Genomic DNA, 20,607 nt, shown 5'->3' with positions numbered 1-20,607 from the left:
TGTGGTGAAAATGTTGTTTCACTCGGTGGCAAAGTTTGTTTCACCCTCGTACCTTGAATCCTCGTGGTTCAATTTTGGTAGGTATATTTCGCTTTGGTATCTTATCAATATTAGGACGAGGAGTACAACATTAAACAACAACTTTACCCCCTTGTAAAACAAATAACTATTGTTTCGCGATTACTTTCGCCTATTTACTCTTCCAAAATCCGAATTATTTTTTCTTAATATTTTTACGTAATAGGTATATTACCTGTTGTTTTTTTTCGCTAGATGTCAGTGGTGCTAATTTATATATATATGTTTAGTGTAGGTAATGTAGTAATGTACCAACGTCCATAATTAATTATCGACAAAATCCGAACATACCTACTTACTTAAAACTGCATGGTTTTGTGCAGAAAAATTATTTATACGGGGTATGTTCAAATTGTTCCAGTTTTTGATAAAGATACAGTCGCAAATTAGATACTAAATAATTCTTATTTTTATGGATTATATCTCAAATTTCTTTTAAACGCTTTATCTGAAATTAAAAGCTTAAAGCTTAGAGCTTTATTATGTTGGTCCGTCGTTTAGATAACAACACCTGTTTTAGCAGGTCCAGGTATAAAACACCTAACGCCTAAGGCATATCAATTAAAGATAAAATCGTTGAACTTTAATTCACAGCTCCCGTTCGCCGTAAAAATGTAACTAACGCGTGATAATTCATAAAAACTGTCGTTTATGATACAGAAACAAATTTCGGGGAATGTTCTTTTGGTTGATTAAAATGTATGGAAGCGAAGTAAACGTGATAAAGGTTAACGCACACTTATCAATTCTGCTTCTGGGTGCGTAGCTAACATGGCAATGTCACTGTTGCATTAGTGCGGAAGCACACACAAAGCGTTTCGTTGTCGTGGCGCAAGCGATTCTCACTTTGGCTAGGGACCCTAATCGTCAAGGCATGGTCAAGGCTATTTATATTTATAACAGCATGTGCATACACACAAAATTAGCTTAGGTGAAACTGTAGCGCGAAAGAGACACACCAAAATTATTTTACTCGTAAGATGCACAATCTACATAATGGACTTACAACAAGCTGACACTACCTTGAGCAGCGTTTTTAACTACCTACTCTCACTACTTGCACTTGCTTTGCTGAAGCAAACACACCGTAACTGCGTGCAAAATGGTGTGCTGAGGGCGTGTTGTGTTTGCCAAATCGAGCAGGGTCGTGGCAGTAACCTTGCAGTAGCCACATCGAGACAAGCTAAGTGCATTCCTGTTCGAGCTTAACTTAAATTGACTGTCTGCAGCAAGTCATTTTCTTCTATTCATAAACGCCCTACAATACGCAATTACCATTTTGACATGTATTTGTATGAAAGGGATAAAACATAAATTAACTAATTGGGGCTTGTAAAGTTGTATGAATAAGGGGGTAATTCACCTGTGTGCGATAACCTTATAAAGAAACAAAGGGCGGTAGCGCCGAACATCAAAAGCCGTGCGGTCACGTAGGGGACATTTCAGATAATACCGGCTGAAGATAGGGGCGCTTACGTTTTGTCTTTTTTAAATTATGCTGTTACAACAGAATCATGTGCGAAGTTATGGGATTTAGGGGAAGGTGCGTGCTCTGTGTGGATGATCTGGCTAGATATTCACAACGGGTTTGTGAGTGTAGGTGTTTGACTTTCAAGTCAGATCAGCTTTTTTTCGATCTGACAAAACAATAAGGCCGGCGCCCCACTGCAGCGCACGCTATGTACACGACCCACGTTCCTATACAAAATTTCGTGGGCTTGCCCACGGTTTGTATTAAACCGTGGGCCGTGGATGTCGCGTGCGCAGCAGTGGGGCGCCGGCCTAACGCTAGTATGATTTTTTTACGAAATTACGAAAATAAATATGAGTTATATAATAAATATGACGTTACGGGTAAATTACTTACCTAGGTACTCTTTGTGGTTCTTTAAGATTTTTTTAATAGAAATAGTGTAAAGAATGCCTCATGAACATAGCCCGGTTTTTCATCGCATTAATTAAATGCATGTTATCGATCACGTCTTGTTGACGAACTATTTTAATTATGATAAAATAGGGATTCCTCCTTGAAGTAAATCATATTTATTAAATGCGTTTGCTCTTTCATAACCTACTGGCACACCTTTTTTATTTTTATAGCGACTATATAAATTCAACATCTAATAATAGATCGAGTCTTTCTGATAATTTATACAATTACATCGAATAAATACGATTACAATATGTACATATTTTACGATTACATATAAATAGGTTATGTGATACATCATTATTTTATCGATACCAGCTTGTAGGTTAGTTTTGTTTGTCTTCGCACTATTTAAACATCGAACCAAATTGCACCAGTCAAACCGGGGTACGCCATTGAATGGTGTGAAATAATATATTTCAAATGGAGACCGTGCATGTCCGGAGGTATGCCATCTCGTGAACTGAATCGAAAACGAAAACAATTCACGCTTCTAAGCAGGTGCTGCCCCCTTATTACTTCACGCTGGCTTTATTTCGCATAGTAGGGTCTGCCATCTAGTGGCTTAAATTTAAAAATAGAAACTTGACATAATGCTTCGTGCCAATGAATAGCGAGCTTCTGTGCTGCCGTCTAAAGTTCATGAACGCTCCCTATACCTACAATAAACTATACAGGCAACATCCCTACTTAGACCTAGATTTTTTTACGAGTATATTTAAGAGGGAAGAATAGCTTTTCGAATCTAACGAAATAACGGTATTTTTTCTTTGAAATTCCATTTCGGAAGAAAACGTTTTCCAGTTACTAAATCTTAACAAATCACTTTGATTTTGATGTCGATCGCTTCAGCATAATAGGTTTATAGGTTTCGCTTTTTTTATTTATTTTTTGTTTTACAAATTTTGTAAAAAAAGGAAAACCCTTTAACCTAGTTTTTCATTGTGTCGATAACATACCAATACATCATGGAATGGAATGGAAAATATGTAGAAGTGGAAAAACGTTTTCTCTTTTTGTATGGACGTTTTGGTAGTTGTATTGATGCGCTCGGTAAGGGCGGTGAATAACATTCACCGCCGTTTGTGGACGTGACGATAGGTGTCGCGTAGTGTTCTTATATCCCGCAGTCAGCAATAACAGTATAACCCGCTTAAGACGATTCTGAGGGGACCCAGCAAAACAAACTATGTATTCGAATTTGTTTTTGGAAAAGCTCAACTTTTTAATTAAATTATTATACACACCCAAGCAATGCCAAAGTGCGGCAAATTTATATGAAAATATGACGTGCAAAATTAGCTTAGATTTTTGGTACAAGCTTTGATCGCTGACTGTACTTTTCATCCCACAGGCATCTAATACTCATCGAGACAATTATAAAAACGCCAAACACAATTAGGTTGCGTTATTTTATCACAGAGTGCCTATGGCTACCTCCCGTCTCCATCATCAGATCAGTTCGATAGTACCATTGTCTTGTTTGAGCTCAATCGGAAATCGAGAAGTCAGTCAAATGTAGCTCCCATGATTTGACCCACACATACATACAGTCAAGTATAAAAATATGGGTGTACACATCTTACTCAAAAATATGTCCCATAGCATCTCATTCCAGTGTAATAAGAGCGTAGTACCATATTTATGAGACGATTTTGACTGTACATACTAACAGCAAGTTAAACAGAGCTTGTAAAAAGGTCCATTGCACTTCAAGGGGTGTCGCATGACCAAACCTATAAAAACTTATAAGACTTCTATTTTTGAAGACCGTCAAACCTTTTTAACAAGTATTTTAAGTAAACCTCGGTAGAGAGAGCATTTTACAGCCAGAACGTTTGCGTACCGTACTGCAATGCGAAATGCATATGATAGAAAGTTTATATCAATTTATGTATAACATAATTATTTCGTCATTACTATCACCACATGAAATGGTGATTTCACATTTCACATTTGCCAATAAAATAATGACGAATGGGCCTCTGATACTTTTTTATTGATTATATAACAGTTCACAAATATAATTTACAGTACATATGGTGCTACTATTCCGCAATAGTGCGTAAATTAGCACATTATGTAACTGTGTCGAAACTTTAAAGAGCCATATGTACTGTACAACTTTGTACGATACACGTCCGAATAGGTGCGATACGGTGCGAATAAATAACTATTTCATTACAGTTTGACCCTGAAGGCTTTGGCGAGATCCCGTGGCCCGACTTCTTGGTGACACTACAGAACCCTGACTTCAAAGCGCAGGTGCCGCCCCACAAACAAGAGGTACAGTCAGCAAAATACTATCTTAGATAACGAGCACCAAAATAACGTCAACCTCTCTGAGGGCGTAGCCAAAGTGACAATTGCATCGGATGGCAGACGAAAACCCAACAAACATTATACCGTCAGTTACAGGCTTCTTTAAAACTTTAATCTTTTGAACGGCGTTATAATAATCTCAGTTATAGCTTGGAACGTTATAGAGGAGTTAAGAAATAAATTCCACTCCAACAGTGGTTCTAGAGCTACAATGGATGATGTTATGCAGAATTGAGAGTAATAATAGTGTTAATTACAGCTACTGGAGTCAAGCTTTATAGCTTTAACCTGTTTGTAACACTTAAATCTTTACAACAGCGCCCGCTGACACTTACTGATGTTTATTGTTACTTAATGGTTACTGTGAAGTATCTTATATATCTTTAGGTGTTGTGATAACTTTAAGCTGCAGGCATGGGTTGCATAAAAGAGTTAGTCAAGTGTGTCGTAACACCAGATACTAAAAGCGTTGCATAACTCTCTATGTATACTAAAGACTGCACAATACTCTCGACTAAAGATGCTGTATCTCAAAAAGTGTAAATGATGCGTTAAGGGAGAGCTAAAGCTGTAATAGCAAGTTCGCCATTGTTTTAGTAAAGTAACCTAAAAATGTACTTGTTTGATCAATATTTATGTACAAAATACTCCATTAATAATTTTTATTTTATCATTCTATCGATGCCACGTAACTTTACTTGCCAATGGCCGACAAAAAGAACAAGTTGCTGATAAAACTTTAAGGCGTCTATTTTATTAAGCATAAGTTTTACTTTAAATCTTTAATTAATCCGGAGCGCGTTAAAATTAAGATGGAAAACATGGTATACACTTACCGTAAAATCGCAGGCGCAGCACTTTTTCACTTTTCACACGATAAAACTTCTTCTTCCTAATAAAAACTTGCGAGCAGATCGCCATTAAATGTTGCTGTGATAAGTTTTATTTTCTTTGTATCATTTATTTTATAAGTTTGATCGTTTTGGATTTCTTTGAAGCTAATACATAAAAACAGTACAAAAAGAGTTCTCAAAAAGCGGTCACATATTTAATTGAGAATGTTTTAGATATCTAGTACGCGTTAAATCGTTAACCCACTCTCTCTTATAGGTTTAACAAGTTTAAAATTCTTAACTGAGGGTTGTCTCACACCTATTGTGTTAGCTAATGATTCTATGAGAACGTAGAACCGGCTAAAGTAATAGCTGAGGGTGAATTAACTCCCTTCTAAGTACTTCTAACCCTTAAGTAACACTGTTGTATAGGCTTCCTGACACCTTTACCTGTAAAAAGTGGGGCCTGATTAGTGGTTATAAGGGTGGTATAGAGTCCTCTACCAACCTACTACAGGTATTCTTAACACTCTTAATTCTCAAATGAGAGCATTATAACAGTGATATGTAGGCTATTTTGACGCTGTCATGTTAGTTGGGAAGCCACGTGACTATTTCCATACATTATTTCAGTTTCGAATGGCCTTTCCTACCAACAAATTGTCATCTTGGTTAGGTCCCACCTAACAATCTGTAGCTGAATATGTTCTGTATCTCCCTTTTCAACTCTTCTAACTTGTGTGTATGTTTTATTTTAGCTACTTTGGATATACGTGTTTCAGATTTTGTAAGAAAAAATGTTTTTATTTTCAGATCCTTCTGGATAAAGCTCAGACTGCAACTAGTGACTCCATCACGTTTCAGGAGTTCGTCAATGTGGTAAGTAAGATTGTATTTTTTTACCTAACCGACAAACTAGGGAGTGAGGCGTATTCCAACTTACAGTCCTGTAAATTAGTCAAAGGATGTTGTAAGTCAACTGTGTAAGTGACGATATGGTTTGTTAGACAGTTATGATCCATATCTATTTATTCATATTTTGTGCGGTATTCTGACTTCAATTAGTTTGGCTAAAGAACGCGGCTCTTTTGTCGCTCTGTCAGATTCAGCAAATTCAATCAATTAACTACATACATACCAACCTATAACTCAAAACTCAGGAATCGCTGAATATAATAAATACGAATTCCTTCTTGTATATTATAGGACAAATAATAAGCTGAGATTGTGATCCTATAAATAAAGATAGGCATTTATTATGGAATCACGGCGTATTTATATGTGTGGCGCGCCGCGCGGGCGTCCTTTGCCTTCGCAGTGGGTTAGGTTATGTCCCACTGGGCCCACCATACAAGACAACTAAATTAAGATGCGACGCCGATTACGCTCAGCTCGCGCGCGTCCGAACGCACCTCGAGTCCCTAAAAACATTTCAACACGAATAATGTCCATTAAACCTCTCCTTAATACGTGACAAGGAAACCCAAACGCAAACGAAAAAGTTAAACCAAAGTTTCGACTCGTACCCGAGACCCTGCCCTTATCTGGTTCTTATTGTCGCCTCTCGAAAGACGATAAGGCGCGCACGATTTATTAGGTGGGCATTTTATTTTTGTACCATAAAATATATATTATCTTAAATGCGTATTAACACTGACCACCGTCGTTTATTATTAACGATGAAGTCTATTTCGTTTTTTCGGTTTGATAAAGAGCTAAATTGAAGCTAAAGTACACGGAGATATGAGATAAGTTTGAGTAAATTTTAATTATATGATTCATATTGAATCTCTTAATAAGTATATTACGGAGAACGAATACTGCAAGCAATATTGCATTTGAATCGAAAGCTTTCTGTCATTTATCTATTTTTGAGTACACAGTTTACATGTATGTACTTAATTTATTTCTAGCCCAGAGACGAACTTTAAGCCCACGTGCTTTAATATCGGTACCTACTCCATACCGTTACTCTCTTGATCATGTATGGACTGTATGCTTATCTTAACTGAATAAACACACTAAATCATTGATTACTCATTTACTTTTAACATCAATCGACCTTCACCAGGATAAAAATAAGAAAAATAATAAAGTAAATAAACTTAATCAAAATTTATGAGCTTTTTAAAATAATTAGACGATCATTAACCCTCATATATTAGTTTAATGCACGAACACGTCACATGAGAGCAGACCCTTCATTAATAATTCCACAGATGTATATTTTTATAACATTTGCATAAAAGAATCTTAAGAAGCAGTTTTCTGTGTGCCCAATGTGGATCATGAGTTATGGTGCGGTCCTGTGCTTTTATTAATTAAGATATTAAGTGCCTACTTAAAGCGTCAACTTACATTTATTACGGTGCTGTTTTAAAATGTTTATTTTTGATTTGTATGATGATATTATTTTTTGTTCAGGCTATCTTTATCAAAGTATCAATGTGTTAATGTATTAAGAAAAGTGCACTTTATATTACGTTTCTTTTTGTTTATACACCGTGGGCATTTAAAACCCGACAGATTTTAACCAAGCATTCCTGAGGCCATAAGGAGCAAAAATATGATATCAGTTTTGGTGAAATTCGGTTTTTTTGCCGAAAAAAATTTTCTGCACACGATACATTATTTCTTTTTACCTATTGGCGAAAAAAAACATTACAACGAATAAGTAAAGTTTTTTTACTTATTCACAGGTACAAATTGCGAGTTTCCTTTAAAACTTTAATGTATGTCAGTAGGTATGTGTAAACAAATTTTCACAAGAATTGTCATCTCTTACACAAGACCGATATCAAAAAATCTTGTATGACATTTTAGTCTCTAAATGCGGTCAATAATATAGGTACCTTTAAAATCTGTCCGATTTTGCCAGCCCACGGTGTATAAATAAAAGGCAGCAGGCAAATTTCACTTTTCAAATTGCACGTTAGTAGTTAATTTTGTTATGGTGGAATTAAATGATAATTCAGAATATTCAGACCTCTCAATACGGTTTTTTTTTCGCCATTAACGAAAGCGCGACCTTTTAAATAATGCATCTATTTTGTGTTGACGTGAGGTAACGTACACAAAGTTATTACTGAAAAGCTCCGTACAATAGGCGCATCGTCACCGCCTCACAATAGGTATTTAATCCTCAACCTAAAAACGTTTTGCGTACAATTGTATGGATTGTCGTAAATCAAAATTAAATTCGATGTATAAGAGACAAGGGACAGTGGTCGTGGGCGTCCCTGATGCGGCATTCTTATGCTAATCCACTCGGAGCACCACATTCGAACGGGGTGGGCCAAATTGTTATTTATATTGTCACCTCGCGCCTTTTTATATACGGCTAAAGTACTGGCTGACTTCATTGGCCGACCGAAAGCTGGGTGACTAGACACTAAAAATATTCTTCGCTTTGCCTGCTTTAGACATTTCGGCAAATAGTCGTTTTTAGAACTGGGGGCCTAAGAACCAATATGCTAGTCGTTGATTGAAAACGCCATTGGAACATAAATGATGTATGGAAATAACTACGTGACTTTTTATTGCATCTATCACACCGATATATTTTTTCGATGTGAGATTGTCATGTTTTCTAGGCCCCCCTAATACTCAACTTGCTGGGGTATATTACGCGTGACGAAGTATCAAATTATACTATTTCGAGCTGACATGGTCATTAAGTAGTAATAATACCCAAGTGTAAAATTTTAGAGAGCCTTCTGTAACCCACTGCACTTAAAAGCTGCTTAAAGTAAGTAGTTTCTTATCTTACTTATTATATTACGCGTTTAATATTTATTTTATATAAGTTATTAATTCCGTTTTGCTTATCGGCCTAACCTGAACCATCACGAATCCACGGGGGCGAAACTGTCCCTTTCGGGCATTCCGGGCTCCGTTCGGCTCAGCATTGCTCCGAGGAATTGTTAGGGTTGGCACAACTTGAAGTCCTTCTGTGTGCATGTACGACCGCAGATAAGATAATGACTTGAATTTTGACAACCCTAAATAGATGAAAGGGATAGTGATAGTGCCATACATAAGAAAGGGACAGCATGAATCGTCCCTGAATCGCTGTCTTCAAACTTCGGTTTTGTAGGAAGTTTTTTTCTGTACGGTAGTATTACTTATTCTGTGACGAAACATTACACGATTTATAGGCGCATAATGTTCCCTGATCGTGAAACCCTAACATTTGTTATACTAAATTGATATTTATTCCAAAACGTTACGCTATAGGGAAAACATCATTGTTGGTGGACCATTACAAAACCATTGCTCACATCCTAAGTGGGCCAGCGATTGTGCAGTCCGTCAGGAAAAAACATTGTCATGCATTTGTTATGAAAAATACGTTTTTCCAAAGAACATGGAGCCATGATTGATGTTGCTAGAGTGACTGGGAAAGAACAGAAGCTTTTACGTACTTCGGAACATTTGGTCGGGAAAGCAATTTCCTCGCAGGAAATTGGCTCGCTACATTATGCTGATTTGGTCTCGAAGCATTTCGTTTAAGCTATTAGCTTAAATGCTTCATTTGGCAATTCGGATTTGATAAAAGTTTGCGGTTGAACGCGTTGGATTAATGGAGATTGGTAATGTTACAAAAACTAACATCATACTTTGTTAGTACAATAAAAATATATGTACATTCGGGGGATTTTACGATAGGCTGCCGACACATACACTATTAATGTGCACTTTATTATTTATTTAGTCAATTTGTGCAAGAATGTCCCTATAATATTTATCTATTTATTTGAATACTAGCACTTGCATAGAAATATGAGAAAAGAAATGCATTTAGAATATTTAGATAAGGGTAAACACAATTTCTCTTATCGCTGAGGAGTAACTTCTCCCAGACAACGTTGTAGATTGTTAAGTGGACAAGAAATACGAGTAATCAAAAATATAGTAGGTGATGCAACTGATGCAGAAACTAATGACTAACTAATGAAGTGGGAAAGAATATTACAAAATACATACATTATTATGAAGTGCTTATGTATGTTTATTATATATAAATGTTTGTTTATTACCTATAGGTACTTCCCCTTCCATTTCAAAACTATCTTTGCATAGGTGTGAGATGCAAAATTGCTCATTTGCATATAACGCCGCAAAGAAAGGTTAAATAGAACATTTGGATCCTCACTCGTTTTTATCGGAATGCAAATACGTAGGTATGTCGTTACTTACTAAATATTATTAGTAGTAGCGTAAACATATAGTAAATAGCACTTTTTTATGTGCCGTGTAGTGGAATGCCGCGGTGACCCCAGAATGGCAGCAGCCAAGTCATTACCTGTCCCGCACCACAAAAAAACCTCTGACCGTCGCCGCAGTCCCTTAATCAATTTATGGGGCGCTAACTGGAACACGAAAAATGTATTAAAGCGCTGTGGGAACCGACCCCGACCCTAATACTAATATTAATGTGTTATTTTGAACACCAATCTTTAATTCGAACCTCTAACAATCGATAGAAATAAACTTTCCCATCCATCATTAAACACCGCGACACAACTCTACCATTGTCGTGTTGACTTTACGGCGCGTTTCAAATTCACGTATTGGAAACAAAAACAATTACTTAATAAAACACACCTCAATCAAAATTAATTGCTTTACGCATTAATCTCTTTATCTTCCCTCGACTACAAAACAACGTGTCCGTCCGTTCTCCAAGGTAATGGAAGCAATCATTCCAGATAAGATCCCTCTAATGTGAGAAAAGGTAGACGTTCGGGTCGGATCGTTAATTTAATTTGAAATAATAAAAGTTATATCCATCATTTATCACTTTCGACAAATTTATTTTTAAGTGTCTTTTTCGTCGTCCTTATCTGTGACTGGCCAGTAGGGAAGGTGTAAAAAAACAAAAAGGTTTGTTTTAAATAGGCGTAGGCGGGTCGCTGACGGCGAGGCGTCAAGTTCTGGCGCCCGCGGACGCCCTGCGCGAAATGTCAGCCGTCAGACCCAATAATTAGCTTCAAAGGCTTATCTCCAAAACTGTCACGAGTCGTACTTCAATAACCCATCCATTATTAATCGTTCTAAATTATAAACCGAAATTAAATTAAGCACCAGCCGTGTATTCGTTAGCAGGTCCTGCGGCGGGCGCATTCCATCGTCGAGTAGGTTTTCGTGTTCGGTCTCACTGTCCGTCCGTAACTCACACGGTATCGGTGCCATCTAAATTGAGATTTTATTGACGATTACTGTTCTAGCGGCGATATCGTTGCGATCTTGGCGCCAGAAACTGCTGCGTCCTCTTTGATCCCGCCCTTGATGAAATCGACTATGTAAAACAAAAAACCTAGCAGAGCACTTTTCTTTTAATGGAGTAGTTTTTTAAAACTCTGGCCATCTTAATGTAGTGAATTACCATTTAACTAATAACAAAGTAAAATGAGCATGATCCTCAGATATTTAAACGAGTATTTGTTGTCATTGATCAGATCATTAATTTCTATATCGCCTATTGTTTCGAACGTCAATGCTCGGTATGTTAACAGACCAAACATTTTTTGATATTTAGCCTTTCGTTTCAGAACGTCATTTGCCATTCTGAATACCTATATTATCATACAAAGCCAAAAACGATTTACAATACGAATTTAATTAATGTCTTAATTAGATGTATTTAAAAGACCCAATGACACAGACCCATATCGTTATATAGGTAAATGTTTATGTCATTACGACAAAAGGGGACGACGTCAAGTGATGGCTTCTTCATAAACGAAGGACAAATGTAGTGCCCATTTTCTTCTCTCTCTCATCTTAGCTTTTATCTTGATTGCATCCTCGGCTAGTGCTTCGAAGCCCAGGGTCCGCTTTCCTGTTTTATCTTCTCCACTTCGCACGGTCTTCGGCATCCTATTTTTGTAAGATCATTAGGACGCATGTCATCCCTCGCAACGTCCAGCCACCATCTCCAGGCTTTCCCTTTATCCATATAAGCGTAGCTCCCATTTTACTGGCTGGCATTTTATTAACTTTATAGAAAATAGTTTTACGTAATTTGGTGTATAATGCCACATATTTGTTTATATTTGCCACATAGCTATGTATTTGTATGGAATTTGTTTTTCGCTCCTCCCTCTTTCACACTAATATGTTTGAAGGACGGTATACTCGTAATACAGTTATGTAGTTTGAAGGCTAAAGGCAATGAGGGTTGTTAGTGTAAATTATTTATTATGACCGCTCATCGAACACCGACTAGTCGACAGCTCTTTGGTCAGTATAAATGCTAACTCCCAGTAGCGTAGTTTTTATGGGTCTCTAAAAGACACTGGTTTGTCTGAGTGATCAACTCACAGTACTGAGTATGCAATGGGAATAAAACTGCAGGTTCCGTGGCGAATCATCGGCGGGGTAGGGCTCAAGTAATCGCCACACTTTTTCTAGGACCACACCGGAGCAAATCCACGTCAATTTCATGGTCGGCAAGTTCACACGCACCTGCCCTTTCGACACGTTTGTTTACGTTTTGGATGAAAGGGTTAATAGTGGATCTCTAACGACTCATTTAAGTTTTAATAAAACTATTATAATAGTTTTTATCTTGCATATTACTTCATTTTACATCCCCACATAGTAAATCTTTCAAAATGGACAAATTTTATTTATAATTTCATGTTTCTGAATACCATAATACCCATGTGGGTAATAGGAATGTACTCTAAAACTCAGATATAAGAACTAAAGCACTCACTTTCGAGTGATCTAAATGGACTAAAATTTTATATATACAAAATCATCAACAAGGGTACTTACAAAATGTCCATGTTGTAATACAAAATGTAATGTTATGTTCGACAATGCAATACTCCCCGGACTCAATATATCGCAGCTTGAATGAATTATTGTAACATTCTACTAATAGATAAATCAATGATAACGACATTCGCATTGTTGCCGGTGAATGAACCGCGAATATGTGGAGGTGTAGATCGTAAACGCTCCAAAACGGGCCCCCTCGTGATGCCACATGACATCACTACACTCCAAATAGGATCAGAGCAAGTGGCATTTAAAATGACCAACGAAAAAGGACAATAAAAGCCAGCAGTTAACAGAACAAGGCGCAAGGAATGCAGTTATAGACGAGCTCGTTTGCGGTATGAATAAAATGAATATGAGAGAACAGAAGTTGAGCTGCGAGTATAAATTAGCAGATAATCGGCGGCCATCACCCGGAGCCATATTCTAACACGAAATTTCAATATCAGTTCCATGTGTATACTTTGCGTCGCACCTACACACATGTCCACGCAATTTAAAGTGAGCGAGCGCACGCAATAAATCGATATTCGATATAATTTTGATACGGCTGGTGGATGTTTCAAAATAAGGCTGTCTGCCCACGCGCACGCGACGTCGATGCCTGATTTACTGCCAATGCTATGATATTGAAAGCACGTGTCTATCTGGCGCTAAATAAATAAACTGGAACTTTTCAAGGACTGGTCGTTAAGCTTTCTAATCAGTATTTACAAAACTGTATCCTGGCAGCATATTCCTATTGCATGCATAGCTAGATTACGTACAACACTCAATCGAAACAAGTGTAATTCTGACTTCGCAATCTGTAACACTTATGTCTAATCAGAGAGGGCATTGGTTTGTCTGCACGTTTGACTCGCTAAGCAATTGTAACGTACACCCTTGTCAGCGTATCGGCACGCGTCTCGACGCACGTGAAATCGTTCACGCACCCGATTCAGAGATAAGACAAGGGCAATGCCAGACGCCTCTCGGACTAAATATTTACAGTGCGACTGCTCGGAAACATAAATAGCGTACGTCCGACAGTATTCGTTAGCAGTGTTAATTGGATTCGTCATGGTGCCCGCGGCGATGGAGACGGGCGCCAGGACCAAAGGCGGCTCGATACAACTCTTGTAGACCGAAGCCTTACCGAAATTATGCTTCTTCAGAAAATATGGCAACAATTTGTTTATTTTTTTCTGAGATTTTATCTAGAAATACCTTTCATCACCTTTTTTATGTAGGTAAGTAACTCCGAATTTAGTGGATCGATATATTGCTTTGTAAAAGGTTAGCAAAAAACAAGGATTTTCATATAAATATATTCCGTATTGGACTACGTATACTGTCAGCGTACCCATCGCATCGTGTTAGAAAAATACTATAAGGGATCCTTTGGACATACTATACGATTTCAAGGCAGTATGATCTCTCGCTTCAAGTTTTATCATAGTTATAACAATATTAAGTGGCTTCTCAACTTTTCAATTTCAATATGTTCAGAAAAAGTTAGTAAAAGCCCCTTCCATCTAGGGGTATTAAATATTAAAATAAGAAATTAGGTCATTAGAAAGTTCTAACAATGTATACAAATAGATGCGCGGCAGGATAATAACTGACTGTTGAGAAATGAGAAAGTAACAATGAGAATGCTCACAAGCGCGAATTACCATAGGCATGCACGGGAGTGCAGGATAAACGGTCGTAATGCGGACTTGGCGTCCAGATAATAACACGTGTCGTACACTACCTGGCAATTAACGAGGTTCTCAGGGAGCTGCGAATTAAGAGACGCAATGGGATCGAACACCGATTCCTCAGCTAGTGATGGGGCTATTTGAGGTTGAACATAGAAAGCTCAGTGCATTAAAGGCGCTAATTAGCACCTTGTAGGAAATTTTTCACAAACACTTGAGGAAACGTGGGCTACAAGTATACTTGGGAAGCGCAACCACTGAACCTAAGTCAGGAGACGAGCAACCGTCATAGCCTAGAGGATTCAAAATCTTTTTCGTTTTCTTTTTCCTAACAACTCTATCGCGTTTGTATTAGTGTATTCGATTAAATAAAACAAAAAAAACCGGCCAAGTGCGAGTAGAAATTTCATAGTTCTAGGTGATCATGATCATCATCATTTAAGAGCATGGCTCTTGTTTGTGGAGTAGACGCCAGTTTTCGGGGTCCTTAGCCAAGTACTTTAGATGCCTGTAAGACACGACATTTGCTTTTCTTTTTAGTTGCTGCATGTAGCTTGCTCGTGGTTTTCCCCTTACTCTTCTGGCTTTGAGTTCTAGGCCAAGATTATTATACATAGATATTCCTATAAATTTGAATTCCCTTGAGATTGTCGAAATATAAGGTTTTTGCGACATGATATATGATCACGCGCTATATTGCGGAATTTCATTGGAACTAAATTTTTCATACTAAACTGATCTGTCACGCTTGACAATGATCATATATTTCTGGTTGGGCTTCATGTGTATAACTTTGAAGTTTTATTTTTTCACGTCTTCAAGTCACGTCTATACTTTTAATTTCAACTCCATACCCCTACGCGTTCCCGAGATAAAGAGTCTTGATAGACAGACAGACAGACGAACAGGCAGATGACAAAGTGATCCTATAAGGGTTCCGTGTTTTCCTTTAGAGGTACGGAACCCTAATAATAAAGAATTCGAATTCTATTGGATGTCTTTGTAGCTGTAGATTTACCACACACCACAGGCTTGTACAGGTTTTTAGAAAAGTAACATAGACAAATATCCTATACGTAAAAACTAGCCAAGACAAATCCTTTATAATTACAGGATTTTCTACACAGCACAGAATTTGGCACCGATATAGATCTCAATTCTTTTGTCGGCGAGTCAACAACGACACATATTCTTAATATTGAACTTGGCTCTCATTTCAGATTTATGTTTTTGTTGGGATATCATTACTTTTTGTTCAGAAATTACTATACTATTAATCATGAAATTAGTTTTGCCCAAGCTGAAAAGGGGACCCACGCGCAGTCAATTGTCAAAAATTTTCAGTTCTCAGATTTTTTCCTTTGTATACGCCTAGTAGTCTACCTTAATGCCAAATACCAAGTCTCTAGGTCATCTAGAAGTGGGTTAGGTTTTTGACCTATAAGTTTTAATTTCTTATCAATATATGTTTTTTTTTTTTCAATCGAATTTTCATTAATTATCAGTTTTCGGATTTTTTCTTCTATGTACACCTAATAGCTTGCTTTGGTGTCAAATATCAAGTTTCTAGGTCATCTGGAAGTGGGTTAGGTTTTTGATCCATAAGACTTAATAAATCTAATGAATATATATGATTTTTGCCATCGAATTATCAAATCATTTTTAGTTTTAAGATTTTTTTCTCCTATGGACACTTAATAGTCTACCTTGATGCCAAGTATCAAGTTTCTACGTCATCTGGAAGTGGGTTAGGTTTTTGATCTATAAGTCTAAATTAATCTAATAATTATCAATATATGATTGTTTTTCATCTAATTATCAATAATTTTCAGTTTTAAGATTTTTTCCTCTACATACACTTAAAAGTCTACCTTAATGCCAAATTTCTAGTTTCTAGGTATTCTGGAAGTGGGTTAGGTTTTTGATCTATAAGTCAGTCAGTCACAAAATGACGGTTTTTAAACGTTAATTTATCAATAACTTTTTGATCTACGTTTATGAAATTTTGTATTTTAGACAAGCTAAGGAGCTTAAATAAATGTGCCAAGTTTCATGTATGTAGGTTAAATAGGTTTCAAGTTGTGAAGGGGTCAAAAGTAGCTCGAAATGGTTCGTGTAATATTACACACGGTTGCTTCACCAGTTCCTTTTTTTTAACTTGGCTGGACACGCTACCGCGTGTCTAGATTTTATATGAAAAAGGATAAAAAATAAATTACATCTCGTACAAAAACCTCCGTCACATTTTTTGGGATAAAACAAGCCAACGAAAAGAATTTTCACCCAGAGGCTAGATGACAATTTTGTTTACCTATTAGTTTAGATTTTAAATGATCCGATTTTTTTGAGAATGAAATATCTAAAATATGAAATGGACAATGGTCTTAAATAATATGTCACAGCCACTTTTTTCCGAAACTATAAGAACTTTACTGTTGAAACTTGGTAAGTAGTTGTACTCTGTAAACCGCATTAAGATTTTCACACAAAAATAGAAAAAAAAAACGATAAATTTTGGGGGATCCCCATACTTAGAAAATCCCCATACTGAAACTCAACCCCCCCCCCCCCCCCTGTAACTTCTAAAATAACAGAATGATAAAACTAAAACATGTATGATGTACATTACCATGCAAACTTCCACCGAAAATTGGTTTGAACGCGATCTAGTAAGTAGTTATTTTTTAATACGTCATAAATGGTACGGAATCCTTCATGGGCGAGTCCGACTCGCACTTGGCTGCTTTTTTAATTTCCGAGTATCGTGCGTGCTGATGCACCATTGGCATTGACAATCCCATTTCCGTAAATTGAAGTGATTTCACTGACATTCCGTAACAGGCTCATGGTTTAGCACTTGATGTTTTATCTTCCATTATAGGTAGGTAGCTAATTATGAAATCTAGAAAATATATATGCTAGCCATAGGTACCTACGATGAGCTTATAACACCTTTTTACCAATCTTTTTTTGGTTGCTTAGAGATAAAGAGAGACATTGAGACTTAATCAATCCTTACCAGATTGTAATTTATGTATGTATTAATGTACATTGTATGTTTGTCACTTAATTGCACATAAAAATACAAACCAGGTGTAAATGATATGAATATACATATGTGTTTACGAAGGCAAGCCTTCTGTAAACGGCAAGACAAATTTATTGTTTGGCATAAATAGTGCGGCAATTAACCAAGTTTTATCTATTTTTAATTGCGAATCACTTAATGTTAACGAAGAGTAAGGTGGAAAATCGATATAAAATGTAGTGACGGTATAAATTTAGTTCAATTTGTGGTACAAATAATGTGTTTTGTAGGGTGATTGCACAACACTATCCTCTTTAGTCCAAAGTTCGACATTATTATGGAAAATAATAGGCAATAAGGAAAGCGGAAGGCAGTCATTTCACGCCCAGCAGCACTGGCGAATGCTCAATTATATCAATAGATTACGTACATCGGGTTAGGAGTTATTAATTAGAAAATTCATAAGAGAAAGTTAATCTTTTAGAATTAATCAGCGTTTTGTGTTATTGTTATAGAATAAAGTGGTATAATTTCATGGTGGATGAGCAGAGCAATTAGTCACTGGGACGTCGTATGGCTTAGATACGAAAGGTGCAAGAATTGAAGGAGCTCATACATTGTAAGTGCCTTTTGTGGGAGTCCCCTCTCTCCTCGATGATAAGGATCTGGGCGGGAGCTGGGAGCTGGGCAGTGTGGCCACATACCGAGACGGATTCTCACGAGACCGCTACTTACACGTATGTTCTAGCATAACCGATGCAGATGAACTAGGTATAGTTTTAAGAAACAACATAATGTCTGGCTGTATTATAAACATATTCACTATTAACATTAAAACTTATAAAACAAGCCGATTCAATACAATGGAAGTGATTTGCTTAAATAGTCAATCCTCAGTGTGATAATTATATGGTTCAGCTATAATGCCACCTATTGTTTACCTCTGTCTTTGTATGATATGATTTTTATTTTGTACATTTATTTTTAGGTTGTATAGAGGATTTGTATTATATTGTACTCGTTAATCAGACGCAAGTAAGAAAACGCACATGATGAAATCGGGTGTTCATGTGCCTGGTTCTATTGGTTTTATAACTTTATATACCTACCGAGAACCAAGGTAGGTTCATTCTTTTTTGTGTTCTTCATAGAAGAAAAAAGTTACTTTTTGCGTTTCTTGAATGTTCAGGTTAGTTCTATAATTTACTAGTTAGTTATAGGTTAATTAGTATATTACTTTTCTACTATTTGATTAAAGATGTGTGAAAAAAAATAAGTTTAACTAGGAAAAAGAGTTTGCTAAGGACGTGAAAAATTGTAAGTTAAAGGAAAAATGGAGATTCTAATTCGACGACCAAGTATTCCCACAGGTTGCAGTTTCAAATCACATTCGAACTCGTGAATTAAAAAAAAACATATCGGCCCCGTTCTCTTAGCTCATACGAGTATCTACACACATTATAAGCTCTCTATGATATGGAACCGTGTGTTAAGTACGGTCGCCAGTAGCGGCACAATTGCTCTGACCTGGACCCGGAACTCGCGGATATGAGGTAGCGACTCCGAAATATCTTGATCACTCTTTTTACACGAAAGTTTTGCTATACCTACGAGTATTTAGTTTATAAGCAGCAAAAGAAACAAATTTTATACAAACTGATTAAAAGATAAACTGAATGTCAAATTGCGGTAAATGAACAAGCTTAACTTTTATATTGAAATGTCTACAACATACTTGTATTCAAATGCAGTAACATAAGATCTAGAAGGAACAGGTACGCGGGGTGAGGCATGCGTGTTTGCCTAGTGCGTTAGCGATGCGCGCCGCCCTCGCGCTTTCTCACGCCCACAGAGGTTTCTTGCCTTTCTTCTTTATAGCTCACTATTCTCTGTATTTTATATTATTGCTTTGTCCTAAATATTCAATATCGTGAATCATAATATGAGAAGGCTTAATTAACTTCAGGTGCGATATCTCTAAGGCTGAATTAATAAATTGGGTCTGAATTATAAACTGAAATCGATGGCATATATGTATTAGTTCAAGATTAAGTAAACATCCTTCCATACGAGCCGAATTCAATGTATATTGTTACGAAACAAGAATTATTCGGTAATAAAATTAAGGCATCGTATTTTTAAATCACTGAATTAAGTCGTACCAGTCATAATCATTACAGATCAAATACTTATCGAAACATCAAATAATTTATGGGTATAAAAATTATTTGTATAAATAACAATTTGAGGATTTTACGTTCTTAAAAACATAAAATTGTAGTACTTACATATGTATATGTACCTGCATGCAGTGCATACAATACAATACAATACAAATATACTTTATTGCACACCTCAATACAGAAACAGTACAAATAATACAACACATAAAGAAGAGGTAAACAACAGGCGGTTTTATCGCTAAAAAGCGATCTCTTCCAGACAACCTTTAGGTAGCGGAATTAAAAAAAAAATGTTATGTCAGTAGGTGTTCCAGATGCAATAAAAGAAGTCTAGCACAGAATAAACACAAAACTAAACAATATTTCATATACAAATATAAATAAAAAAGATATACCCTATTAACTCGGAAAAAAAAAGATCACACTTTATTCTCATATGTAATGTAAACAACCCATGATTTACTTGCAGGTGTCTAAATCGCTTGACATTTTTCAACATACAATAATGTTCTTAGGATGCCGAAACAAATTGTGCATCTAACTAAACTTTGCTTTACGGCACTCGCATACTTCACGTTACCGCTATTTCCTTCTTAAATCGGAACTAAGCGCATTTCCTCGCCACACAAGAAGGTCCTGTATTCCAATTATTGATAGTAGGTGAGTCGAATGCTTTAGCGTACCGTCGTAAATGTGTCCGTGGTTCTCAGCAACAATACATGGCCAGAGAACGGCACTTATTATAAGGTGGTCTGAG

The 20,607-nt window shown here is 36.6% G+C and overlaps 1 protein-coding gene across 3 annotated transcripts in view; it reads left to right on the top strand.

Moving 5' to 3' along the window:
• LOC133522004 (rhomboid-related protein 3) overlaps positions 1–20,607 on the top strand; it is a 165,511-nt gene that overhangs the window by 8,129 nt on the left and 136,775 nt on the right. For all 3 annotated transcript variants that reach the window (XM_061857175.1, XM_061857173.1, XM_061857174.1), the window contains exons 4-5: positions 4,196–4,294; positions 5,977–6,042. In XM_061857175.1, the coding sequence (XP_061713159.1) occupies positions 4,196–4,294; positions 5,977–6,042 (165 nt within the window). The remainder of the gene's footprint in view (positions 1–4,195; positions 4,295–5,976; positions 6,043–20,607) is intronic.

Source organism: Cydia pomonella, chromosome 10 (genome assembly GCF_033807575.1).
Source record: "Cydia pomonella isolate Wapato2018A chromosome 10, ilCydPomo1, whole genome shotgun sequence".
Lineage (NCBI taxonomy): Eukaryota > Metazoa > Arthropoda > Insecta > Lepidoptera > Tortricidae > Cydia > Cydia pomonella.
The sequence above is the reverse complement of the archived record's forward strand: the minus strand, read 5'-3'. Positions and strand labels throughout refer to the sequence as shown.